General features: G+C 44.5%; 2 protein-coding genes across 8 annotated transcripts in view; one reads left to right on the top strand and one right to left on the bottom strand.

Moving 5' to 3' along the window:
* Positions 1 to 1581: 1581 nt before the first annotated feature.
* Positions 1582 to 26791, top strand: part of Ints14 (integrator complex subunit 14) — a 30953-nt gene continuing 5743 nt past the window's right edge. The window contains exons 1-13 of one of the 6 annotated variants that reach the window (XM_076925780.1): positions 1582 to 1694; positions 2458 to 2751; positions 4655 to 4934; positions 6583 to 6690; positions 11619 to 11774; positions 12588 to 12706; positions 13059 to 13201; positions 15335 to 15427; positions 17646 to 17790; positions 19263 to 19396; positions 19946 to 20064; positions 21979 to 22044; positions 23756 to 24589. In XM_076925780.1, the coding sequence (XP_076781895.1) occupies positions 4713 to 4934; positions 6583 to 6690; positions 11619 to 11774; positions 12588 to 12706; positions 13059 to 13201; positions 15335 to 15427; positions 17646 to 17790; positions 19263 to 19396; positions 19946 to 20064; positions 21979 to 22044; positions 23756 to 24007 (1557 nt within the window). In that variant the 5' untranslated portion in view covers positions 1582 to 1694; positions 2458 to 2751; positions 4655 to 4712 and the 3' untranslated portion in view covers positions 24008 to 24589. Of the gene's footprint in view, positions 1695 to 2457; positions 2752 to 4654; positions 4935 to 6582; positions 6691 to 11618; positions 11775 to 12587; positions 12707 to 13058; positions 13202 to 15334; positions 15428 to 17645; positions 17791 to 19262; positions 19397 to 19945; positions 20065 to 21938; positions 22045 to 23405; positions 23633 to 23755; positions 24590 to 26791 lie in introns of those variants that run through there. The other 5 variants (XM_076925782.1, XM_076925783.1, XM_076925781.1 and 2 more) reach the window with 5 other exon arrangements.
* The window catches only part of Hacd3 (3-hydroxyacyl-CoA dehydratase 3), a 30553-nt gene continuing 28671 nt past the window's right edge, over positions 24910 to 26791 (bottom strand). For both annotated transcript variants that reach the window (XM_076925786.1, XM_076925787.1), the window contains exon 11: positions 24910 to 26584. In XM_076925786.1, coding sequence (XP_076781901.1) covers positions 26508 to 26584 — 77 coding nt within the window. In that variant the 3' untranslated portion in view covers positions 24910 to 26507. The remainder of the gene's footprint in view (positions 26585 to 26791) is intronic.

Genomic DNA, 26791 nt, shown 5'->3' on the forward strand with positions numbered 1-26791 from the left:
ATGATCCGAAGAAACATTTTAAAAAATGAAGTGCATGAGATGACTGGATATTTGAAAGCTAACTGGAGGATAGTAAAGGCTGATTGTTAACTATTTTAAGTTTGATAGCAGCAGTGTAATTATGCTTCTTAAAAGAAAAAGTTCTTATTTGGGGTAATCTGGAGGGACGGCTCATCAGTTAAGAGCACTGGCTATTCCTGCAGAGGACAGGGTTCCCAATACCCACACGGCAGGTCATCACCACCTGTAATTCCAGTCCCAGTGGATCTGACACTCTGCTGGTCTTTACAGCCTCCTCTCTCCTCTGTAGGATGGAAATGGGATCCCCTGAGCAAACTGCCTAGCTGACTAGACAAATTGGGAGCGCTGTGCTCGATTGAGAGACTGTGCCTCAAAAAGAATAAGGTGAAGAGCAACTGGGGAAGATTCCTGACGTCGCCCTTGGGCTTCAACTCCACACGCACTCATAAGAACATGTATTGATTCATACACAGCACACACACATGCACACATGAAAAAGATAAAACAGACAAAAGTTCTTCTTTCTAGAGCTATATATCGAAATGTTTCTGGACAAAATGTTAGCTGTCTGGGATTTCTGCCAAAATATTATGCTGGGAAGAAGTAGGATGTAAATGAAATAAAATTGAAGATTTGAGTTAACAGTTGACTCGTGAAGGGGGATTTGCCATGCTATTCCTCCATCTTTGTGTGTGTTTCCCTGAAGTCTTAAAGAGCCCCAGGCCTGTTCAAATACAGCAATGTCTTTGACATAGTCTGCAGGCTGTGGGGACTTGATACTGATTTCCCAGAACCTGGTGTTGCTTTCTCCGCCACCTCTAATAGAAAGAGGAAACAGAGAAGGACAACAAACACACTTTCCCACAGAGTAAGTTGTGATAAGTCTGTTCTAAGAGTTTCCCTTCCTTATCCCACTTGCAACCTAGAAGCTAAAAGAAAAAGTCATATGCCTAAGGCCTTCTAGGGAGCTCTGTGTCCTCACTTGTCATTGCTGTGTGAAGTATTGTTCTTTGAACCATAACTACCCAGCGACCTGTTGTTGAAGCCTACTATTGACATTCCTGGGGCCCCTACAACCCACAGTTGTTACCACTCTCATCCCCCGCCCCCAAGGAACTCCCTGAGGCATATACTGTGCTAAGGACACCTAGTGGAGGGAAGCAGGCAGGGACCCTCAAAGCCTTACAAGGAATCTTAAAAGCAAAACCCTCCGCACACCTCAGGCCCGGAAGTAAAAACTGAGCCACGCTTCTGCCCCTGCAAAGACAGGGTAGGGAAATAACAGGGGACGAAGATCTCAATGCAAATTAAGCTCAGGGCAGCCGGGTGCTTACAGTCTGAGCACCCAGCCGGGATTACAGTTTTTAAGAATAGAAAAGAGCATTCCGTCTACTGTGCAGCGGATGTTGACCGAGAGACAGAGAGGGAAGGGCCAGAAACCCGCCAGGCTCAGCCTCTGCAGAAATTGGGGCTCCGTGGGCAAGAGGCAGAGAAGACGCGCCCTCTAGCGTCCTGACCGAGGCACAGCCTAGATCCTGTGGGCTGGAAGCTCCGCCCAGCCCGTGCTGCTCGCCGCCTCCGGGTTCCCTTGTGTCGCGCGGCCCGTAAGTTCCGGCTCTGGCGGTCGGGCGGAAGGTTTAAGCGGACGGACAGAAGCTGGAGATGGGCTCCGGGTAAGTCAGGAAGTCTGCCTGTTGAGGGCTGTGTTTCGAGGTCGGTTGGGATTACTGGGGAAGGAGTGGGAGGAACAGCACAGGGCGGGCGGCCGGCCTCTCTGCGGCCTGCGTGGGGTGACCGTCTCTAGCGCTGGCTCCAGGGCCTCCCCTCTGTGTGGCCCGGGTCTTCGGCGCGGGTCTTGTAAGCAGCGGGATTTCGCGCTTGGGGCCGTGTTCCTTCTTCCCCCGAGAGACTTCCGTCCCTGGACCTTGAGACTTCCGTCCTCTCTTTATACAACAAATGTTTTGGGCTCATTTTAAAGGTAAAAGTCTATCCTTCAGTTGCATCCCAAATGAACTATGCTGCATTTCAGGCAATCCATTCAGATATTCTCATCTGAGAATTTAGAGGAACTCATAGGGCAAGTCAGGGGGACAGAAAAAGCCAAAGTATAGAAACTGAAGTGGAGCTTTGAGAGATTCCTGAGAGTCAAATTGCTGTGAATGGGCCCTTCAGGGTAGAACTATAAGTATGATTGATGGCTTTTAAAGCAGTCAGGTGGCGAGTATCTATCATCAGGAGTAGACTGTCCGGGAGAAAGAAAACCCTTAGTTATCTGAAACATTGTAAAATCGTACCTGTTGGAAAGGCAGAAGGCAACCTGGAGAAACTTGAAGATCACAGTCAATCCAACTGAGAAATGCATCACTTGTTAAAGTGTTAACTACTATCAGCTAGTAATGAGAAATTTTATTTTATTTTTTTAAATTTTGTGACTAGGCCCAGACTGCTTGAGTGAAACAACCTTCAGGGACGTTCCATTCTTTCATTTACTCCAGTGCTTACAACCTGAAAACAAAATTGGATTGCCACAAGTCGGCCACAGCTGAGGAAGTGCACTTGGGACCTGACACAAATGCATCAGTCAGGAGAAAGAGCCAGCTTCCCGGGTATCTTCAGAGAAGGCCAGACTGATAGCTGTGGTCACCCATTGCAGTGCTAACAACAATTTCATGGACTGGAAGTGCTTGTTGATACTTGATCCAGAAAACTGTTTCCCAGTCTCTTTAAGAGGTGAGGACACGATCTTCAACCTTTAAAACCCATAAAGGCCTCCATGCATAAATGTGACCCACAAGAGCTGGCTAAACTATGCCCAAGCAGAAGTGCAGGAATCCCTGGTGTCTGTGCTTAAATAAGAAAGTCTATTTCTGTGTACAGAGTTGATATTTATAATGTATTTTCCTAGTGAGTAAATGTATGCTGTGATTAGGGATAGTTCATTGGTTATGTTGAGATTTTTGTTGAGCACCTACTGTGTGCCAGGTGTAAATCAGTTCTGAACTCAGTTTTCTTAGGCAGCATGGACTTAGGAAAACGCTAGTATGTAGCAAAACAGAGCAGTAATTCTGGGGGTTAGAGGCCATGAGAGAGTGAATATGCTTAACACATTGTTTAATGAAGCAGAGAGAGGGATACAGATTTAAGTTTTCTCTCAGGCGCTAGAGTGGTTCAGTGGTTAAGAGCACTTCTGGAGATGCCAAGTTAAGTTCTCAGCACCCACATTAGGCAGCTCACAACCACCTGTAACTCCAACTCTGGGGAGTCTAACGCCCTCTTCTGGCTTCTGAGGGCACCTGCTCATGTGTGGCAGGCACTCACACAGACACATACACTGAATAAAAAAATAAATGAAATTTTCTTTTATTTTTTTTTCCTACTGTCTTAATATTTTGGACTGCTAAGAGAGTCTGAAAAGTAACACTTTTCTCTCTGGATTAACTTTATTGGTATTGGATACATGAGATGTTACAATATGTGAGATGTATCTATGGCCAGTATGTGGTAAAAAGGGCTTTTTCAGTTTGATCTCTTACATATAACATTGTTTCCATGAACTAGTATGTGCTGAGTTCCCAACAACCTACTCACAAAAGGCATCGTAGAAGGCCACACATTCGTAGTGGGGCATGTACTAATGGACAGTCTGCCTGTGGTTAAATTAGAAAACACTACATTTTGAACCTGTTGAGTCTGCCCTAAATCTCTATAATGTTTGCAATGTGATTTTCCTTGTTTTGGTCCTTCGAGACAGGGTTTCATATAGCTCAGACTGACCTCAAACATCTTAAGTAGCTAAGAATGACCTTGGGATGACCTGTCTCCACCTCCCTAGGGCTGAGATTACAAGCATGTACCTCTGTGTTTTTTGAGACAGAGTCTTATAGCCTTGGCTATCTTAGAACTCACTAGGAAATCCAAAATGGCCTTGAATTCACAAATCTGAGTCTCGGGAACTTGGACTAAAGGCATATGGCACCTCTCCTGACCTACAGTGTGATAGTTACGGATTCTCATGCAGTCTACACACACACACACACACACACACACACACACACACGCATATTGTGAAGTGCTTTCTTTACTCATTTTTTATACATAATCTGTGTCCTTTATTTGTAGCTCTATAAAATCTTATTAAATCTGCAGATTAATAGAGGACCAACAGTCTCCATCCACATGAGGATCTGGGAGCTTTATTCTCGAGAGAAAATATGTTTTCTCCACACTGAATCTTATTTCATAATTTTAAATATGGAACACAATATTCATCAAGACACTGGCAAATAAAAGTCATCAGTTGTCAGGAAGTGCATAGCGTATCCTGGCTAGATTGTTCTTCCGTAAATTGTTAAGGAGTTGGAATAGGAGTATTTATTGAATTATGTTGTATAAAGCGGAAAGTCTGGAGTCAAGGTCTACCCCAGTTTAATGAATTGAATTTAATGTCCTTGAGTTATGCTGGTTAGGAGGTGTGTCTAGGAGAGGCCCTCACAGAGAGCTAAGAGCTTTGTGCTTTCCTCCTTTGATTCTGTGGTGCTTGCCACCACATAGTTCTGGGGAATTGGTTTAAATTGTCAAGAAAAAAAAAAGTGTTCCTTCCCAGGATATGCAAGACCTTATTTGTTTCCCACAGCATTTCTCTAGTTGTCGCTGGCTGTCTGTGCTGAGAGGGAGGGCTAGAATTGTTCACCATGCCCACTGTGGTGGTAATGGATGTGTCCCTGTCCATGACCCGGCCTGTGTCTGTCGAGGGGTCTGAGGAATACCAGCGGAAGCACCTGGCTGCCCATGGCCTGACGATGCTATTTGAACACATGGCCACAAACTACAAGCTTGAATTTACAGCGCTGGTGGTGTTTTCATCACTATGGGAGCTGATGGTCCCCTTTACGAGAGATTACAACACCCTGCAGGTACGCATACAAATCAGCTATTGTAGGTATGTTTTGATGGAGCTGAGATTGCCTGGGAGAAAAAACAGTATTGTGATTGTGTGCTGATTTTAGAACTTGGAATTATAAGTGTGTAGGTTTACAATCTATAACAAAACAAGACTCATAATGTCTTAACTTTGGCAGAGCCATGGGATAAGGCTGTTGCTTTATTTTCCTCTGTTGGTTTTCTGGGATCTGAAGCTAGTGTTCTGTATGCTGAAATCCAGCATCTTTATGTTTAAACTTCACTTCTTTCAGCTTTCCCACACAACTTAGGAAACTGAAAAAAAAACATCCTTAATTTTTATTTTAAAAAAAATCATTATTATAAAATTTTTAAATTATGTTTATCCTGACAAATAACTGATTTACAAATACCAAGATATATTTTTAAAACTTTGACCAGTAGGTATTGTCTTCCAGGCTGTTCTGTGGTATTCTAAACAATTTACTCTCTGAGATCTTTAAATTATCAGTGTTTCCAGGAGAGCTTAGCATAGTACCTTCCCCCCAGTGATTCGTCAGCATTTGTGGAATTTAACTGAACAACTTAAATGAAGGCTAGGCAAGTTAGGAAACAAGGATCAATTTGGCTTAAATTTAAAAACTATATATGGGAAAGGGGCTAGAGAAATGACTCAGCAGCTAAGAGTACTTACAAGTACTTACTGCTCTTGCAGAGGAACAGGGTTCAGTTCCCAGCACCCAAATAGTAGCTTACAAGTGTTTGTAACCCAGTTCCAGGAAATCAAAACCTCTTCTGACCTCTGACGGCTCCTGCATGTACGTGGCGCACATACACACTCACACACACATGTGCATGCGCATGCACTTGCACACACAGGCATACTACGTACTTTAGAGAGATATATGTATGAAAAAATTGGGTTAAGGCGTTCCTTATTCCCTCTCCCCCCTCCCCTTTTTTTTCTTCTAAATGCGCTGGGTTACTTTAGGTCAGGACAGGGTCTTGTTGTGGAGCCCAGGCAAACCTCTAACTCTTAATCTTCCCCAGCCTCTTGAGTACTGGCATCACAGGCACGTACCAGCATGCTTGGCTTTTACAAACCTTCTTATAAGTGATTAAGCTTAAGGATTCTGACATTCTGAAGTTCTGAAATCTGGAGAATTGCTGTGTGGAGCTGGTAAATCAGGGTTAGGATCTGGAGCCCTGACATCAGGCTGCCTGGATTCTGACAGCAGGCGCTGCCGCCTCTCACCAGAAAGTCACTTAATTGTTCTGCACCTCGGTTTCCGTGTTTAAAAGAAGGCGTGGAATGATGGTCAGGTGCACATCAAGTGCTGGGACTGGCACATAAGATGTTGTTAATGTTTGATACAGTTATTTTTGTGATATGTTTTCATTTTTGACTTTAGTATTTTCCTTCAAGCCCACTTAGACACAGGCTTGGGACTGTACACTCTCACCTAATAAGAGGAAGACATAAAGAAAGCTAAATTAATTGTTCTTTATAATTGAGAAAAATCTCTCACTGTTTTTCTTTAAAGAATCTGCTTTGGGGCTTTGAGAGGCTCGGTGTCCCCTTTGCAGCATATGTACTTTGAAAAATTTGTGTTTTCTAATAACAAAAAGCACAGTAAGCACTTGTGTGTTTTTATTCATCAGGAAGCACTGAGTAACATGGATGATTATGACAAAACCTGCTTGGAGTCTGCGCTAGTCGGTGTTTGCAATATTGTCCAGCAAGAGTGGGGAGGAGCCATCCCTTGCCAGGTAACGATAGATTCTTTCTCATCGCCCTTAGTTAGACACAACTGCCGAGTGCTTCAGCATTCCACAAACCATATTTTATACTGGTCATATCTTTTGAAAATGGCACCAAATGCTGGGGCTGTAACACAGTGGCAGAGCTCCTGCCTAGCAGGCACAAGGACCCAGGTTCAATCCCCAGTACTGGCAAAATGAAAAGTGAGAGAAAGAAAATAATATATGAAAAAAGCACCAGATCACTGTAATTCATCATACTAATTTAATCTGCATTATGCTAATATGCACATGAACCAGCAAAATTATGCCTCAAGGAAAACCTCTTCCTAGTAAATTGACCTACTACAAGATAGAAGAGACAAAGGGCTCACAGTGGAGTTTAATTTTGAGTGATAGAATTGTAAACAGCAGTACAATCTGGTCTTTCTTCATTACTTCAGTGTAGAATTTATTCAGCAAACTTCTGCCTCTGATCTAAATTGTGTAGAATTGGGGAAAGAAGTATCGTAAACTCCCTTGCTCCTTTGTGGAGTCTACAGTGGCTCCATTTTAGCATCAAATCAAAGCCGAGTAGCAACAGAAAAGGGAGTTAGATGTGTGTAAACAGATGCTCTGAGAAGTGGTGGCATAATTAGAAGAAGAGGTAAACACTGCCAGCAGGAAAATCATAGCAGTCTGCAGTTTCCCTGAGTGGAGGCTTTCAGGATTCTGCACCACTCACTCAACTGCAGTTACAGTGTGATAGCCGTCACCGCAGGGTAAATGAGTAAGCATGACCATTGCGTTATTTACAAGGCTAGGCAATGGCTAGGGCATGGCCTTTGGGTCAGCCTGCCCCGGTATGTGAGATATGACTTTCTATTAGAAGGTCAAGTCAGAATTTAGTATCAGTGACATTATTGGTATTTTATATTTTAATTCACAGTAGAATTGTGAAGCCAGGCATGTGGTACCCTCCGTAGTGTACATGCCTATAACTCCAGCACTCAGGAGGCGAAGGCTGGAGGATGGCTGATTTGAGACTAGCCTGTGCTACCAAGTGAGTCCCTGTCTTACAAAAACAAAACAAGGGCAGTAGAAGAGGTGGCTCAGAGGTTAAGAACACTGACTGCTCTTCCAGAGGACCTGGTTCAACTCCCAGCAACCACACGGTGGCTCACAAGTGTCTGTAACCCCAGACCTGGAGCATCTAAAGGCGTAAGGCGTCCACATGATACACAGACATGCAGAACACTTTACACACATAAAATGCCAGTTTGTGTGACTCAGTTATTAAGAGTACCGGCTGCTCTAACAAGAGAACCCAGATTTGATTTTCAGCACCAACATGGTAACACCTAACCTCTGTAACTCCAGTCTCGGGATCTGATGTCCTCTTCTGGCTTCCTTCGGCACCAGGTACACACATGATGCACATACCTACATACATGTATACATGTATGCAGGCAAAATATGAAAAAAAAATTTTAAAAACAGCGACAATAGTTATAAGATTGAAGCTGCCTGGTAGTGAGGGAAGGCTAGAGTTGGCTGAAAGTCATGAGAGGACATAGGAAGTAGTGGACCGCTGTTCTCTAGAGTGTGGGGATGCGGACGTGATCAAATACAGCGTCAGAACTCTGTACTAAGAATGCTGAGTTTTGCTGCATGAAAATTATATCTCAAGTCAAACTTTGGGGAGAAAAGGAAACTTCTTTTATTGCCGTGAAAACTATACTATTTGAACTCTTAGGCACATAAAGACCCTGTATTACTTTACAGTTAAGTCCCTTGAGTAAACACTCGTTAAAAGAAGACAACAAATGGGGCTGGAGAGATGGCAAAGTTAAGAACACTTGTTGTTTGTGCAGAGGACTGGGTTTGGCACCCACGGTGCGACTCACCTGTCTGTAACTCCAGCTCCAGGAGATCTGGTGGATGCCTTCTTTTGTCTTCCCCTGAGTCTTAGGATTTTACTGCTGTGAACAGACACCATGACCAAGGCAACTCTTATAAGGACATTTAGTTGGGGGCTGGCTTACAGGGTCAGAGGTTCAGTCCATTATCATCATAGCAGAAAGCATGGTGCAGGAGGAGCTGAGAGTCCTACATCTTGTTCTGAAGCTGAACAGAAGACCGGCAAAGCCCACCTGCACAGTGACACACTTCCTCCAACAAGGCTACACCTCCAGTTAGTGCCAGTCCCTGAGCCACGCATATACAAACCATCACACCCTGCCATGTGACATGCCTGTGTACACACATGCAGGCACTCAGATATGTACATAAAAAATAAAAATGAGTCTTTAAGAAGACAGAAAATGATGCCTTTTGGTCAATGCTTTTGCAGGAAAACTGTATGTATGTATGTCTGTGCACTATGTGCATACCTGGAATATTCAAATGAATATCGGATTTTCTAATAGTAAATTGAATAAAAAGTTTTGTCAACATCTTCTGAAGTGGTAGTCAGCAGGTAGCAGTTTCATTGGTTCTTCCATTGTCGTGGGTAACCTCATGTTTATTTTATTATTTTTTTAAAAGATTTATTTATTTCATGTATGTGAGTACACTGCAGCTGTCTTCAGACACAGCAGAAGAGAACATCGGATCCCATTACAGATGGTTGTGAGCCACCATGTGGTTGCTGGGAATTGAACTCAGGACCTCTGAAAGAGCATTCAGTGCTCTTAACCGCTGAGCCATCTCTCCAGCCCCTGGTTTATTATTTTTTAAAAGAGGAAAAGAAGAAGCTGAATTAGGGATGAACTGTGTCAAAGGGCCTAAATCTTCTTAGAGTTGCTAAGTGAATTAGATCCAAAGCACTATATGAGAAATGATGGTTATTGGTGATTTTACAGCCAGTTCACATTAAATTTATTTAAATGTGGACTTTTTTGACCAATGTTTTGAACAGCTAGATTATGTCTTCATTATCTGAATAAAGTCTATCTGAATAAAGTTTATTTTGACATTAAATGCAGTTTATCATAAAAACAGCATCTGCAGCTCATGGGGTTGCTCAGTGAGTAAGATGCTTGTGGTTTGAAAGCCTGGAAGCCTGGGTCAGTCCAGAGTCCATGTAGAAATGAAAGAAGAGAACTGACTCTATAAAGGTGTCCTCTGACTGCCACATACACACATATATGTGCATGTATGAACACACATACAACAGCATCCATAAAAGCTAGTATAAGTCAACCACTATTTAGAAATTGTCGGTTCCTAGAAGAAGAAATTCCCTATAGTCCATTGCTGTCTTCCTAAAAGACGAGGCCTTCCACGAGACCTTGGTTCAGCATTTTAGGCTGTAGTAGTCAGTGCTGATGTTGGTGTCCCACATGCTGCAGCCACCTACTAGGCTAACGAGAACCAAGTTAATCTTGCTTTGGGATGCTTAGGAAGTCCACCCAGGGCGTCACTGTCACCCTAACGCAGTGGGGAAAGAGAAAATGGCATACTATATAGTTTATTGGCCTTTTCAAATTGCAAGTTAAACATGAATTTTTTTTTAAAGGTCTTACTTGCTGCTACCAAAATGGCCTTACAGATATTTTTACACTTTAAAAGTCAGTACCAGATGTACTTTTAAAGCAGTGTCTTTTTGGTTGACAAAAAATAGGCTTTATCATCTTTAAAAACAAAGTAGCAAACTTCAGACATTTGGGCTGGATCTTCTGGGGACACATACAGATGAATCTTACCATTTCTTATGCCAGTGCCTTACGTATTAAACTTACTAAAAGTTGGGGTTCTGGTTTTAATGCAGTTAAGTGAAAATTGTCTGTGATTGCCTTTTTTCCTTTAAATGTTCAAAGGTAGACTTTTAAAACACAATTAGAGCTGAGTGTGGTGGTGCAACCCTTTATTCCCAGCACACAGGAGGCAGAGGCAGGAGGATCTTTATGTATATACAGAATGAGTGCCAGGCCAGCCAGAGCTTAAAAGTAAGACCCTGTCTTTAAAAAAACAAAATTAATGATAATAATAATAATTATAATAAAATGAATGAAAATGTATACATTTTAGATACACAGTTAATTGACTTCACAGTGTATATACATATATAAACACCACTTCAATTAAGATATATTTCCAACATACCTCTCATCCCAGGCTCAGGAAATCTTGAGGAAGAGGCTGAAGAAAGAATGTAAGAGCTGGAGGATGTGGGAGGAGGTCTATGACATGACATGCCATCCGCTCATAAATTCACAGTACTTGTAGTCCCTGCATAAGATCAAGCTATAGGGCTGGGGAGATGGCTCAGCAGTTAAGAGCGCTGACTGCTCTTCCAGAGGTCCTGAGTTCAATTCCCAGCAACCACATGGTGGCTCACAACCATCTGCAATGGAATTTGATGTCCTCTTCTGATGTGTCTGAAGACAGCAACAGTGTACTCACATACATAAAATAAACGAATCGTTAAAAAAAAAAAAAGATCAAGCTATGGATTTCCAATGAATCAAGGAGGGGCTCATGAGGCCCCATCTCTAGCTGAGGAGATACTGACAATTGATGGCTTCTGAAGGAAGGAAAGTAATTTTTCCTTGGAACTACAGCCCTTTGGAGGTTGCTAGGCTCCAGGGGTGGCCCCACACGCATATGAATAAGGGCACTATTGATTGTATTCAATAGGTGATTTTAAAGTACAAAGAGGAGGAGGAGGAAATAAAGTTGAGAATATATTGGGGTGGCCTGGGGAGAACTGGAAGGAGAGAGTAGCTGAGAGTGGATGTGATCAAAAACATCTATACAGCTGAACTTGCCAAAGAATGAAAGATGCTGTATGTGTATAAAACATATCAGATGTGTCCGTCACCTCAGAACCAACCCATGCTTCTCTCTGACAAGACTAGAGCCCCTTTAAGTATGTACTTTAATCAGAAATAATTAAAGGGGGGAAAAGTAGTAAATAGAACATTTATGTACAGTCCTCCTGTCATTACATACAGGTTGTTCTGGTGACTGATGGCTGTCTCGGCATTGGCAGGGGGTCACTGCGACACTCCCTAGCGACTCAGAACCAAAGAAGTGACAGCAACAGGTTCCCACTGCCCTTCCCTTTCCCATCTAAGTTGTATGTCATGTGCATGGCGAACTTGGAGGAGGTAATGCTTTTTACTCACCCCTTTTTAGTTTGATTAACTAAACTTTAGGACTTAGTCTCTGTTGATACATTTGTCAGTGCTTTTTTATGTACGCCATAACATTGTCTCCATTGATTTCAACTGAGGCTGCTTACAGTGTTTTAAAAAGCACTGCATCAAATGCTCATTGACATTTAGAGGTCCCCAGCTTAGGAACAGAGCTGGGGTTGTGTTTCCTCCTGCTGGTGGGTTGTGGGGGACCCAGGGGTTCTTCTGGGTGTTAATCATGTCCCTTATTTGGGAATTCTTATATCTGTTGCAGCATAAATGTTGAAAGAGTGTGTGTGCTTTAATTATTTGGTAAAATAATGTTACTGTTCGCATGCTTTATTAAATGCTAGACTGCCTAGTTTTTCAATTTGAGAAAGTTATTTGACTTTTCTCTGCTTCAGTTTTCTTCTTGCTGTAAGATGTGGGTGAGAGGCTAATAGATCTCTGACTCTTCACAGCAAGTTGAGGCCAGGCATGGCTATAGAGTGAGCCCTGTCTCCGGAGAGTGTAGACGGTAGTTTTCCCACACAGTAGCAGAAACTCCATGCTGGGCAGCGGCTGGCCAAGCTCCCGTCGGACGTGGTGCCACTGCCTTCCATTCTTGATTACTTCACTCTTTAGTTCCGAATCAAATTGTAGTTATTTCTCTGTTGTCTTCTGTTATGAAAACCATCTCAGTCATTTCTTGCTGGTGTTACAATGACGCTAGTCTTGGTGTACTGAGAGTGATTGGTGATTTGTGCCACTTGTAAAGGGTCCCCTTCCCTCGTCCCCTCTCTGCAGCTTCAGAGCACCGATTCCTTGGAATGCCTTGAACGACTCATAGACTTAAATAATGGTGAAGGGCAAATTTTTACTATCGATGGCCCCCTGTGTTTGAAAAATGTGCAGTCTATGTTTGGGTGAGTATATGTGTAAAGCCTTCCAACTTTGATATTTAATTCAGAGTATATTTGACAGCTAGGAAGAGTATCTGTTTTATCACTGCTGACTGTGCGATTCAGTTCTTCCCAGGAGCCGTGTGACTGGCTCTGTATATCATGCAAAACTGACTTCCTTATAGCGCTCAGTGGTCTCTAAGGTTTAATTGTTTGGGCCTCCACTGAATTGAAATCTTAACACAAATGTCACCTTGTATTCTATGTCCCAGACGCTCAGGTCTAGTCTTAGAATCAGCGGGAAACGATGACAGAGCTCGCATCTTTAAAGATTGCTTGTATATGTGTCATATCACTGCTCTGTAACGTCTTCTAGAAAGCTGATAGATCTGGCGTACACACCTTTCCATGCTGTTCTCAAGTGTGGCCACCTGACAGCTGATGTACAAGTGTTCCCCAGGCCAGAGCCCTTTGTGATTGATGAAGAGATCGACCCCATCCCTAAAGTCATTAACACAGGTAACTGTTTTGAAACTTCCTTCTTAACTTTTTGTTATCTTTAACTTACCTAAGAGGTGACAGGTCGTTGGTTTGGGTAAGATCTTGAGCTAATCTCCAGTCCTTGGTCACTATAACTTTATGTTACTAGAGTTTTTAAAAAATGACTTACAGTGATAAGGTCTGTCTGATGTTCTCCCCGCTGTGCTATCTGAGCCGCCCGAGATGATTCATGGTAAAGATTCTGAGACTAATTACCATCTTACTAAGGTATATGAAGAGCTGTCTCTAGACCTGGCTCTGAGACTTTTGCACTGTGACCCTGGAAGTTAGTTGCTTCTTTCAGTCCTAATGACTAGGTGCGGGGAATGGACCAGTCAGTTGCTAAACTCTTAGTTCTGGTAGAGTGAACCATTCTAGCCCTGCCACTTGTATTAAGATTAAAACAAAATTCTTTCTGCATCCTACTGCTTAGCCTAGTGCATGCTTGTTGATGCCCTGCTTAGCTGAATTTAAAAACGTTACATTGTGGAGAATTGCAGGAGACTATTATCTTCCATTGGCTGGAGGACTCCTGAGTCAACGGTGAGTGCATGTCAGAGCTCTTAGGGACAGACACCATCACTCTCTGTGCTGCTGACGCCTAGGCCAATGTAGTCAGACACTTACTAGATGCACAGCGGGTAATTGCCCGTGATCAATAAATGATTAGAAATGATAAGTGGATAGTAATGAGTGCTCGCTGTTCGGGGTGTAGACATTTTAGAATGAAAGCCTGTGAGGAGGCTTTTGCTTCTGTGCCTTAGCTTTGGGCCGTCTGGGAGCAGGGCACCCAGTTAGGTTCACTGCACCTGAGGGGCAGTTACCTTCAGACCAGATTCTACTCCCCCTGCCCTTCATTTAAGTATTTCCTTTCTTTCCAATATAAACTTTTAGTCTTAAGATACTTTGTAGCTTGTACCTAAGCCACTCAGGTGTCTGTTGTAAGCCCTTCTCTGCTCAGCGAGGGAGATGCTGACAGCTGTCCTGCAGGGAGGGGCACACCCTGCTGTAGCACAAGAGTAGGGACTTGTGATACACAGCATGATTCTGGGATTTTGAAATTGTTTTGCTAATATAGCTGTGCTTCTATATATACTTAGAAGAAAAATTGAAAAACAACTCAAGAAACTGTTAGAAGTAGAAACTGTTAGAGGTTTCCTTCTATGAAAAATAGTGAATGAGTCTATTTTCCTTGCAGTTTTTACATTTTCACAGTTTTGGGTTAATTATTTACATAATCCAACATTTTATTAAACATTCAGTTTAACTTTAGTGTTTTAATATTTTTGAGACAGGGTCTCACTAGAAGGCTCTGACTGGCCTGGAACTCTACCAGTTTTGCCTCCCAGGTCTTGGGATTAAAGGCATGTGTACCACACCCACCCTAGAACCTTTATTTCAGGTTTCTAGGATAGCATAGCTATAGCTATAGCTGCTGTAAAGGAAAGAAGTCATCATTGTGTTATTTTGTATTGAATGTTTGTCTTTCTCAAGGAAAGCTTCTTTTTTAGTATGGATGTGGTGTCTACACAAGAGTGTGCAGGTACACGTGCCCATGCAGGTGTATGCAGAGACCAGAGGAAGACACTGGGTCTTCTAAGCTAGAGGCTCCCATTTCCCTGGCTTTGATGGCTGACCTGCAGTCTCACTGAGCCTGGAGTGAGGCACGTGGGCTATGCTGGGTTCTAACTGCAGGCCTCGTGCTCAAACATTCTTAGCCACTGTGCCATCTTCACACCCAAGGAACACTCTTGCAATGGTGGCTCTGCTTCCCTAAGGCGGAATGAGATGGTTGGAGATACTACTTACCGTGTGTGACCTTACGGCCCTAGATTAGACAGAGGAATTTGACCTTTAAGCTTTTGCTTTGACTAAGGTCCTAACCTCATAAAAATAAATTTTAGTTTTATTATAAAACTTGAGTTCATTAAATAAAAGTCATTAAAGTTTGAGCTACTTGAAAATGATCTATGATCCTTAGAATAGTTTAACAATTTTCCTAGTTATCGTATTTGAAATTTTGTCTTGACACAGCATTTTTAGAATGTAACACATAGACAATAATGCATTTTCCCTGTTGTGAATACTTCTGTGTTGATTCCTCACTTACAGATTTGGAAATAGTGGGCTTTATTGACATAGCTGACATCTCCAGCCCCCCAGTCTTGTCCAGGCATTTGGTCTTGCCCATAGCACTTAACAAAGGTGAGTTCTCGTCTTATCCTTTGATGTACATGGAGCAGTGTTTTCTAAAGTCACCCTTCAGTGTCGGATGGCAGGCTGGCCCCGGACAGAACTTAAAGGGAAAAGACTGTTACTGAGTTGGAGTTCAGAAATTGAATGCTACCTCAGATCCCAGAATAGATAACGTGCTGCCGTACACTGTGGAAACGTTTGATGAGTTACATGGTGCACTGGTCTGTGGACTCATGGTGGAAGACCTCTTCAGAGGTGATGGCTCTAGGTTCCCTACCCAGGGCTTTCCTAAGAGGAAGACATGGAGAGAAAAGCAGGAAAGGACACAGCTTTGTTCTGCTGGTTCCAACCATGCCATGAACACAGACCATGATTGAATGCATCATGGCGCCTGCTTGTGAGGCTTCACTTCAGATTGTACATTGCCTCATTAGGAACTGTCAAGTCATATCCCCAAATTCAGCCAACCCCTGAAGTATGCCAGCCTCTAGCTGTTTAAAATGCTCATTTTCTGTGCTCACAGCTGACCGTCTACCTCATAGTTACCAGTTCTCTTCAGGAAATAGCGTAGCAGGTCAGACGTACCTTCCTGTGTCGTCTCTGTTCTGTGGATGCTTCATCATGAGAGCCGGAGTGAGGAACATCCCATGAGCACTTAGTCACACAGGCACAGCAGAGTCATTTTTAATGCTCTTTTATTTTGTATGGTTTTTAAGACAAAGTCCCACTCTGTACTGTAGGATGGCCTCACCTCCGCCTCCTAAGTGCTGGGATTACAGGCATGAGTCTGTTCATAAGCACAGTCTTGACAGTCATGTCCAGCCGCTTAGTGGGAGCATTGTGTTTATAAACTCGTGTTCTCGGAGAACAGCCAGATTGCCCTGTCAGATCCTAGAAGTATTCTGTATGCCTGTATAATTGCTATGGCAGGAAATATGCAAAGTACTGGGGGCAGGAGACAGGGGAAGGACCAGTAAGGGAGAGCGGGTAGGGCAGGATTGTAGTGTGGACTGCGTAGCGACTGCGTAGCGAGCTGTACTGAACACTCCTCCTACTGAAGTCGGAGTAAGAGGTCAGACGGACGGTTTTACAGGAAGTTAGCTGTGCGGAGATTCACCCCAGCAGCGTACGGGAGACCCTAGAGTTGGGGGGAGCTTTAGTCAAGCTCCCAGAGGAACCAGTGTGTACTTTGGACTTGTTTCTCCAGTGTGAGGGCTGTCAGCTTACACCACACCCGACACTTCTGAACCTCGTTCTGTTCTGATTGAGCCTCGAGCCTCCAGTGGCACCTCACTGAGTTTTCTACAGGAATGCTACAAAATTGTTTTTATATACAGCTCCCCTGGGCTGTGATCCGTAAGCCATAGACTTGTATTTAGAGAGGATAGAATGAAATGAGCCCAGGAGTGATGTCTGTCAGGTCTGAAGACTTACGTTTGATACCCGGGACCCCATTCCAAAGCAGCTGGGAGATGACGTAGTTAGTAGAGTAATAAAGGTCTTGCCCTGTGAGCATGAAGGCCTGAGGCCGGCCACCAGCACCTATGTAGAGGAGCCGAGTGGGTGCACACTCGAGACCAGCCGCCCTGGGCTAGATAGGTCTCAGTGAAGGAATGAATGCTTTAAAGAGAAAATCTAGACAAGGTAGTAAAAGCTTGTAATCCCAAGGCTAAGGAGGCAGTGACAGGAGGAGCTCTGAGGCTCACTGGCCAGCCTTTCTAGCCTAGTTGGTAGGCTCCCAGCCAGTTAGAAACCTGCTCAAAGTGGATACATTTCTAAAAATCTGAATCAACCCCGGATGTCCTAGAACTCATTTTGTAGACCAAGCTGGCTTCAGGCTTTCAGAGGACTGCCTACCTCTGCCTTCCCAGTGCTAGAATTAAAGGTGTGCACCACCACGCCAGGCCCAAGTGGTGTCTTTTCAAAGTATATTTGCAGAGTCTGTATTGCCACCATCACCATCCATTTCAGAACCTTCCTATCCACTGACAGGAACCCTATTAACCATGGATCCTAAGACCCCCTTCTCTGTAGGCTGCCTCTGCTGTCTGTTTCATATACGTGCATTAATGTATTATTTGGAAAGGTTTTAGATGGACATTTAGTGGAAAACTGTGTTTTTCTAACTTGTTATAATGTTCCTTTACAGCTCCATGTATTTTCCCTTCAAAGCATGAGATGGTAAGAGTTTAGAATTTTGTAACTAATACGCTAACCTGTTTTACAGAAGGTGACGAGGTGGGTGCTGGCATCACTGATGACAATGAAGATGAGAATTCAGCCAATCAGATTGCTGGCAAAATACCCAACTTCTGTGTCCTGCTCCATGGCAGCCTGAAGGTGGAAGGAATGGTGGCACTTGTCCAACTAGGGTATGAAGATTGCGTTTGTATTGGCTGCTCCAAAGAGAGCTGCACGGTGAAGCATAGCGTGCCACAGGCGTAAGGAAAGAGATGGAAAAATCCTGGTCACCTTTTCCTTTCCTGCCACACCCTTCCCGCCTCCATTACCTTCTAGTCCTTAATCATCCCGCAAAGTAAGTGGGAAACGACCTTTTTAATTACACTGATTTACATCTTCTAAGTTGTTAGTCACATATTTACTTTAGAGAGAGAATTTTTCTGTGTGACCCAAACTACACACATGATCACCTGCCTCAGGCTCTAAAGTGCTGGGATTATAGCTCTACCAAAGGTTTTCCTCTTTTTAAATCTTGCATGGGTGCTGAGAGCCAAACCCTGGTCCTCTGCAAGATGGATAAGTACCTTTCCTAGTGAGCTGCTCTGTCTCTGGGCACTCACGCTAGCGTGGCCTGTTAGCTCATGCCGCCCCAACTGCACAGATGAGGAGACTGAAGCTTCCAGAGACAGAGAATGGCCCAAGATCACAAGATAGCAAACTGGAGAGCCAGAGTTCTTAACCTCATGCTTAATCCAGAATGCATGCAGCCACTCTGTTGAGTTCTTTCCCTGTGTAGAAAGAAGTAGCTTTCATATTTTCTGTAGTCGTGAAACCTGCAAAGCTGTCTGCCTCTCTTCCTGTAACACCTCTTGTTGGAAAAGACGAGGGGACCTTCTGGCTTTAACAGATAGAAAAGATCAAGGAGTGAAGATTAACCACAGGAAGCATATCTCCATTTCTGCCTGAATGAAAACTCCAGAAAGAATACAGTTTTCTTCCTTTTTAGATTTATTTTATTTTTAATTGTATATGCACATGTGTGTGCACATGTGTGTTCAGGTGAGAGCAAGGTATCCATGGAGACTAAGAGCTGGAACTAGAATTACAGATGATGTGACCTTCTGTCCTCTGCAAGATGGACAAGTGCCTTTCATTGCGGTCTGCTGTTTCCTGGCACTCACACTTCTGCTGCCTCTGACTATGGGCATCTCTCAGGGCCCTTTCAGAAGCTGGGGCGGAGTGTTCCATCACTGGGTTGCAGACTGCCTCTAGTGCTGCTGCTGTCACTCCAGGAGGCGACTGGAGGGACCAGAGGGCTGCAGTTTCTACTGCCCCAGCTCCTACCTACTGTGCTTTCACTGTTCTCTTTAAACTGCTTTCAGTGTACACATTCTCACACACTCAGTTACATACACATACTCACACGCACTCACACATATGATCACGTATACATACAGTCTTACACACACACAGTTTTGTTATGTGTCTCAGAGTTGGAAATACTCTGTTCATTTTCAACGTTAAGATTGGCTTTGGTGAAGTACTGTGCCCGACCTAAACACTGTTTCTGCAGAAAAGCAGAACCTAGACTTCCATGACTTGATGTCTGAGGCTTGACATCTCTGGAAGATGGATTCTGATCATCCGTCTTCTCTCCATCTAGTCCTGAATGGCATGGAATGCTCTACTCCCAAGCTGACAGCAAGAAGAAATCAAACCTCATGATGTCTCTTTTCGAGCCTGGCCCAGAACCTCTCCCATGGCTTGGGAAAATGGCACAGCTGGGGCCCATTTCAGGTATAACACAGATCTTACTGACTGACGTCTCTCTGCTGCTGTGAATGTCTGAGTGTCATTGGAGCATTCCTGGGCACTCTGATGTGGTGCACACATGGAGGACCTCGGAGTGTTTAAGGCTTGAGCTCTACTGTCTCAGCTCGGGGAGAACAAGCATAGCGTGACGTTTAGTCTGTGTTTGTGTGCATGTGAGTGTGTTGAAACAAGGTCTTGCGCTGCAACTAGGGCTTTTTCTCCTGCCTTGTGTGACTCCAGAGTTAACTAGCCACATGAGATTATAAAACTATATGTAGCTTTACAGTAAGTTTTCCCAGTACACGTGTTTGGGTTGCCTTCTTGACCTTTAAGTGTAAAGCTAATGTGAAGCTGGTTCCCTTTAGGACATCATGCTGCAGATTGTCTAGGCTCCTACTTCAGAGAACAGCTTCTCCAGCATGACTGAAGTTAGTGTAACTCTGTTAATGATGGAGTGACCCAAGAGCTAATCGCCTAGTTGGAAATGTAACGTGTTTGCTAGGTGTCATTCTCACAACCGCCTTTTTCTTTAAGATGCTAAAGAAAACCCTTACGGAGAGGAGGACAACAAGAGCCCGTTCCCCCTGCAGCCCAAGAACAAGCGAAGTTATGCCCAGAATGTGACTGTCTGGATCAAACCCAGCGGCCTGCAGGTACAGCGTTCGCACTGCGTCTCTGAGGTGCCAGGGGTACTTGATTTGATTGTTCTCTCCTTTAATACTGTGTGATTCATTTACTTCTAATGTATGACCTTATTTTTCACAAGGACATGAGATGGCCTACAGTGAGACACACACACACAACACAATCGTTTTTTACAGAATTTAGAGCAATAACAAGACCAGAGAGAAATGGACACGACTGTGTGGCAACCAGAGGCAGATGGTGATTGGAGACTTTGGTTCTGGGCTTCCTGCTACCAAGGTCAAAAAAGAAGCAAGTGCTTGTATAGTTTTCCTTACCTAATAACAATAAGCATGGCAATGTCTCTGGACAGGTGGACTTGCTCCGCACTGGACCTTATTTTTTTGTTTATTCTGTATTTTTTTAAACAGGCTCATGAAGTCCAGGCTGGACCCAAATTCACTGTATAGGTTAGGCTGATTTTGAACCCCTAATCCTCTTGTATCTACCTGCCAAGTGCTGGGACTGTAGACATGAACCATCACACCTAGATTGCCAGCACTGGATCTCCTCTCCCTAACACACCACACACACACCACACTCAGGGTTTCACTGTGGAGCCCTGGTTGTCCTGGAACTCTGTAGACCAGGGTGGCCTCAAACTTTGAGAGACATCCACCTGCCTCTGCCTCCCAAGTGCTAGGATTAAAGGTGTGCACCACCACCACTCAGCCAGCACTGATTTTTTTTTTTTTTTTTTTTTTGAGACAGGGTTTCTCTGAGTAGCCCTGGCTGTCCTGGAACTCACTCTGTAGACCAGGCTGGCCTTGAACTCAGAAATCCACCTGCCTCTGCCTCCCAAGTGCTGGAATTAAAGGTGTGCACCACCACTGCCCAGCTAGCACTGAATTTTTTAAAATATTTTTTGAGAATTTTGTATATCAGCGTAATGTATTTGATCACATCCACATCTCCCCCTTCCAAGTACTCCCAGACCTCCCCAAAACATCCTCTCCCCAAACTCATAGCCTCCCATGCAGCAGAGCATGGATAATCTACCAGGGGCGTGTCCCTCAGCAAGTGCTCACCCACTGCTGGTGGGCCTTCAGTGAGGGGGCCTCAGGAGCCAGCACTGCATCTTAGTTTAAAAGTCCTCAGGTGCTCTGGGGCAGTGGTGGCACAGGCCTTTAATCCCAGCACTTGGGAGGCAGAGGCAGGCGGATTTCTGAGTTCGAGGCCAGCCTGGTCTACAGAGTGAGTTCCGGGACAGCCAGGGCTACACAGAGAAACCCTGTCTCGAAAATAAGTCTTCATGTGCTAAGGTTGTAGGGGGCCTGCAGGGTAAAACAGGGTGTCACTCAAACCAGGCTGGGGTTAAACTCAAACATCCCTCAGCCTCTGCCTCCTGAGTGCTGGGATTAAAGGTTTCACTACCAAACCTAGCTGTTACTGTTTTTGGGTTTTGGAGTGGGGTAGGAGTGGGGTAGAAAGGTAAATATTAAATTTACCATTGCAGCGATTTAAAGATGCACAGGTTAAACACTGTTTATGTTATTGGTTGATTGTTGGCATTGCCTAGTGCCAGGCAAGAAGCCCTTGCATACTCAACCACTGAACCATCTCTCCAGCCCTATTTTAAGTTTGTTTTTTTTTTTTTTTTAATGTCCATTTAATGTTCATTCTTCATATTCATTCAGCTCCTCTTTTCCCATTGATGGTCTAGCTATAGATATGTGGGCATCCTGGGTCTATTTCTGTGAGACAATTAGAGGACAGTGCTTTAGCCACTGTTGAGAAAAACTGATGATGTCTCAGGAGTCTTCATGCTGACACTAAGTCTGTCCTTATTTCCATGTCTTTAAACACTTAACGCTGCTCACTTGTTTTTTTTTTTTCTCCAAAGCCACAGAATTGTAATGTTGAATTGTTTCTGTGCTTCATAGACAGACGTACAGAAGATCTTAAGAAATGCAAGGAAGCTCCCTGAAAAAACACAGACGTTCTATAAGGTGAGACATAGGAAAAGGTGGGGCTCGGGGATGTGCCCTCGGTAAGGGTGGGCGGATGAACGTGTACAGCGATTACAGTGAGGTGCATCAGTTTTCCTACCCGTCCAGTCATCAGGAGTGGCTGGATAGGCTGTTCCTCCCTCATAAGCCAGTTGAAGTGTTTAAATGACCCAGTCCTGTGCAGGAGGTTGCTGTGAGGGGCTCAGGCAAGCAGCTCAAAGGGACCATGAATCCTAGCACAGCCTGCCCACTCCTGTGTGGGTATTAGGGCTAACCCAGGCAAGCACTGAATGTGGTCCCTAGGGAATGTCACAGAACACAGTGGACGCTGCCTTGAGGAAAGACAAGGCAACAGTTAGTGTAAGGGGATGGATGTGCTGTGTCATCATGCCTAGCTCATCTAGAATCACACTGGAGGCTCTGGAGGGACCAAAGTGACAAGGGATGAAGTGGAGTGGGGACATATGAGCTCACTTTTTTTTTAAAGACAGGCTCTCAAATCGACTCTTGGCCTTTTGGCTAAGATCAAGTGTAGTAAGGACAGGCTCTCACCAGCTTAGCTTGTAGTTTGTGTAGACCAGGCTAGACTCACTGTTTTACCTGCTTGTCCTTTTGGAGTTTCGCTGAATTAGATTAGGTGCAGTATGAGGTGGCCCTTAGCCTGTCAATTTTAAAGTACAGTATAGAGGACCTGGGTTCAACCCCCAGTGGCTCACAACCATCTGTAACAGTGGTTCCAGAGATCTGACCCTCTGAGGGCACCAGGTATGCACATGGTGGGTGTGTGTGTGTGTGTCTGTGTCTGTGTGTCTGTGTGTGTGTCTGTGTCTGTGTCTGTGTGTCTGTGTGTGTGTATTCGAAACACCTATACACATAAACATGTAAATTAACCAACCCCCTCGGGTGAGCATCTCTTCTGGAGAGCGCGTCTGCTTGCCTGAGCACCACCTTTAACACTGCTGTCTTTAATCTGGGAAAATTGGACAAAATGCAGTTTTAACCAGAGGCCAACCAGAAAGCTTCTCAGCCAGCCAGACCCCCAAACTCTGTAGTCCACATAAGCCCTTGACCTGGGCTCAGCTGCACCCCTTCTGCAGTCTGTACACATGCTTGCTGGGGTTCTGTTGGAGAAAGCATTCCTGTACAGTAGTGAGGTGGTCCTTCATCTTTTCTGATACATGAAAACCAGCTTCATGTCTGAGAAGTAGAAAGGGCCTGACAGCTGGCTGCTTCAGTTCCTCCAGTGGATGAGGAAGGATCTCCTCCCTGTGTAAACAAGGCCTGAGAGCACAGCAGCCACCCAGCTCGGCCACAACACACCCGAGAGGTTGATAGGGTGTTTTCTCTGCTGTCCCCTCTAGATGTGTTCACTGTCACTCAACTCCACGTCTAACCAGAGGCACCAGGCTGAGGCCAACATTGAAGCCAGCCTTTTCCATGCCTGATTAAGAGAGGGAAACTAGTCCCCAGAATCAGCACGAATCCTGTATGTAAGGTGCTTGCTGTGTTTGGCATAACTGCATTAACTGTGACCAGCTTGCTGACTAATTTGGCTGCTGGGCATGCTGCCGACATCACTTGCCAGTTATGCATTACACTGTTGTTCCTGGTTATTGTGTAAGAAAACTGCTTCCTAAGTGAGGGTCGAAGAGAACTGACGCTAAGTGAAGTGCTTGGGAACTGTGTGAAGGCGACTGTCCATGTGTTTCAGGAGCTCAACAGGTTACGGAAAGCCGCCTTGGCCTTCGGTTTCCTGGACCTGCTTAAAGGGGTGGCCGACATGCTGGAGAGGGAGTGCACCCTGCTGCCTGATACCGCCCATCCAGACGCCGCCTTCCAGCTCACCCACGCTGCCCAGCAGCTCAAGCTGGCCAGCACTGGCACCTCTGAGTATGCCGCATATGACCACAACATCACACCCCTGCACACAGACTTCTCAGGGAGCAGCACTGAAAGAATGTGATGCTGAATGCTGGAGCTGTCCTTCACGGTCCTTCACGGTCATTTTGTCTGAAAGCAATTTAGAGTTAAGACCTTCTCCACCTCTGAGTAGCCACCCAAAGACCTTCAGCTCTCAGAAACAGCATCTGCCCATTGAAATGCTTCTGCTGCAGTCTGAGGAAGGTCTGCAGGGTGGTTGTCTGGGCCCAGTCGTTAGGTCCAGAAGCAGGCTTTGTTCCATGACAGGCACAGCTCCTGAGATGCTTGGACGGTGAGGAGGGCGAGCTCAGGAAGAATCCTAACCATCAAGGGCCTTCCAGCATCCAGAAAGTGACTTTTCACGTCTCAATTATAAGGACAGTCTTAAACTTCTGTGTTTGGAAGAAGCAATCCAGACTAAGTACGAACCCAATGCCACTGAATTTTCAGTTTTTTTCTTAGAACTTGTTACAATACAAGTGGCGATACTCAGGTGCTTCTGGTGAATCTTAAGGTACAAATTTTCAGACTGTGACCACAGTATGTGTAAAATCACTCCTGTCCATGTTTTTACATGAAAATTAAATACTTGATTTTCTATAAAATGATTGCACTTAAAAACAAATGGTGTTTTGATCTATCTTATCCTTCAAGGATATAATGCAGCTTCCAAAATGTCAGACTCCTAAGAAGCAATGTTTTTTGGGTCCCGTATAACTTCCTAGTTTCTGACAGTGTTCAAGCTTTGTGCCTCAGCCAGGTTCTGGCCAGTGGTTCTGAGAGCACTGATAGAGAATCAGGCTCCCAGGCTGTGTGCACAGTGCTCACCCAGCTGCTTCCTGACTGCCTCCAGCACTCCCATAGGCTCCCACCACAGCCCCTGGGCCTCAACAAAGCACTTTATCCATCTGAAGACCATAAGATTAAATAATCTTTAAGCACACGTTGTTAGGATTTTGACTGTAAATGTTTTAATAGAAATACACAATCTTTCACTTTCTCAGACAGCAACAAAGGGGATGCTAACAGCAACTAGAACGTGGGATTTTGCACAGGGATACGGCATAGTTGACTGCAAAGCTGAACTGCCAGGTTTGTCCCAGTCAGTAGAATGAAGGCCAGAAGGTAATAAAACAATCGTTGACAGAAGCTGCAGACCTGGAAAATACTCTTGGGTGAGATGAGGTGTTTGGGTTAAAGCAGCCAGGTTAACGCTCATCCACGCTGGGCTCCTTGTGACAGCACAAGTCTCCTTTCCCCCAAGACCAGGGGGGCTGGAAGATGGGAACAACCACCCTCAAGCTCTTTCTGGTGTTACTTCATCACTTGGTTTACATGGAATGTGGTAGAGAGACTGAAGATGTCTTGTACAGTGGCCAGATCCCCTCCCCCAAGGTCTGTATTCTGAATCAGTTCCCCTTGGGGCGAGTTTCCTGCAGGAATCCCAGTGATTTCCCAGCTCAGATTCCTACTGCACACAGTTTTTACCAAAAACAAGACAAAATAGGCTGTGGTGGCACATGCCTTTAATCCTAGCACTCAGGAGGCAGAAGCAGGCGGATCTCTGTGTTCAAGGCCAGCCTGGTCTACAGAGTGAGTTCTAGGACAGCCAAAGCTACACAGAGAAACCCTATCTTGAAAAACAAAAAAAAAGAAAGAAAAAATCTAATAACAAGGAAAAAACAGTTCAAAAAAGTAGTCTTACCAGTCACTCAGAGAAATACACAAGGAAATAGACTGAGCTAGCCCCATATATTGACTGTGTCTGTGTGCAGCCCAAGACAGCTTGTGGGTATGTCTGGCCTACTTCAGTGTTTGCATTTGCCACAGGCATCATGATTCCTGCCTGGCTCTGACCCCTGCAGCCATTCACATTTGGAATTTATAATCTCTGTTCTACAAGCAATGTTCCCTTTCTCCAGTGTTGCAGGCAGTTCTGATTTAGCTAGGAATCAAGTAGTCATGTTGTTCCCAGGTTCTGACTGCTTTCTCTAAATCACTGCCTCTTCAGTGCCTGGTAAGTGCTATCGTAATAAATGTCTTTAGCCAAAAGACATCAAATATGAAGTGTTCTCCAGCCCTACTCTGACTCAAAAAATACCAGTGACCTGGTTTTACCTGGTTTTCAAAGTCAGTGCTATCCCACTACACAAGTGTCAGCTTGGTTTTAAAATATAGTGGGTCACTTTTGACAATCTGCAATGGGAAAATGCAGTCTTGTTTTTTCGGTTTTCACAAGCAGTAGCAGAAAGACCAAGCCCTAACTGAAGACAGACAGTGCCTGTCAGGAAGAGCACAGACATGAGGAGAGCCACCTTTGTCATTAATACACAGGAATGAACTTGTCGTCAGATACCAGATATCCATGTCATGCAAGTACAACACTAAGATAAAGACAGTAGACTCAGGAATGTTACTGGGAAAAAGAGACGGCCTTACTTTAAAAAATAAAACAAAGCAAAACAAACAAACCCTTTCATCAGTACAAGAAGTAAAACAGTAAGAATCATAGACTCTGCTCAAATGAAGCTGCCACATTTATCTTAATGGAGCTTTTTCTTCTTTTGTCCATACCGCCGTCTGCGCTGCTTATAAAGGTGACGAAAATTAATATATAAGCCTGGGGGGGGGGGGGAGGAAGGAGAGACAACGGATTAGAGATGTCCTTGTGACAGGGAAGGGGAGGGATCTGTTGTCTGGGTCCAGGCCTCGCAGCACAGAACCCACTGCTCAGATACAGCTTAACCCATAGCAGTGCTGCCCCCAGGGCTTGCGGCCTCATTGCTCATGGTCTCTTACGCAGGTTTAGACGAAGATAACCCTGTCT

The sequence above is a fragment of the Arvicanthis niloticus genome, chromosome 26 (assembly GCF_011762505.2).
Source record: "Arvicanthis niloticus isolate mArvNil1 chromosome 26, mArvNil1.pat.X, whole genome shotgun sequence".
Classification (NCBI taxonomy): Eukaryota; Metazoa; Chordata; class Mammalia; order Rodentia; family Muridae; genus Arvicanthis; species Arvicanthis niloticus.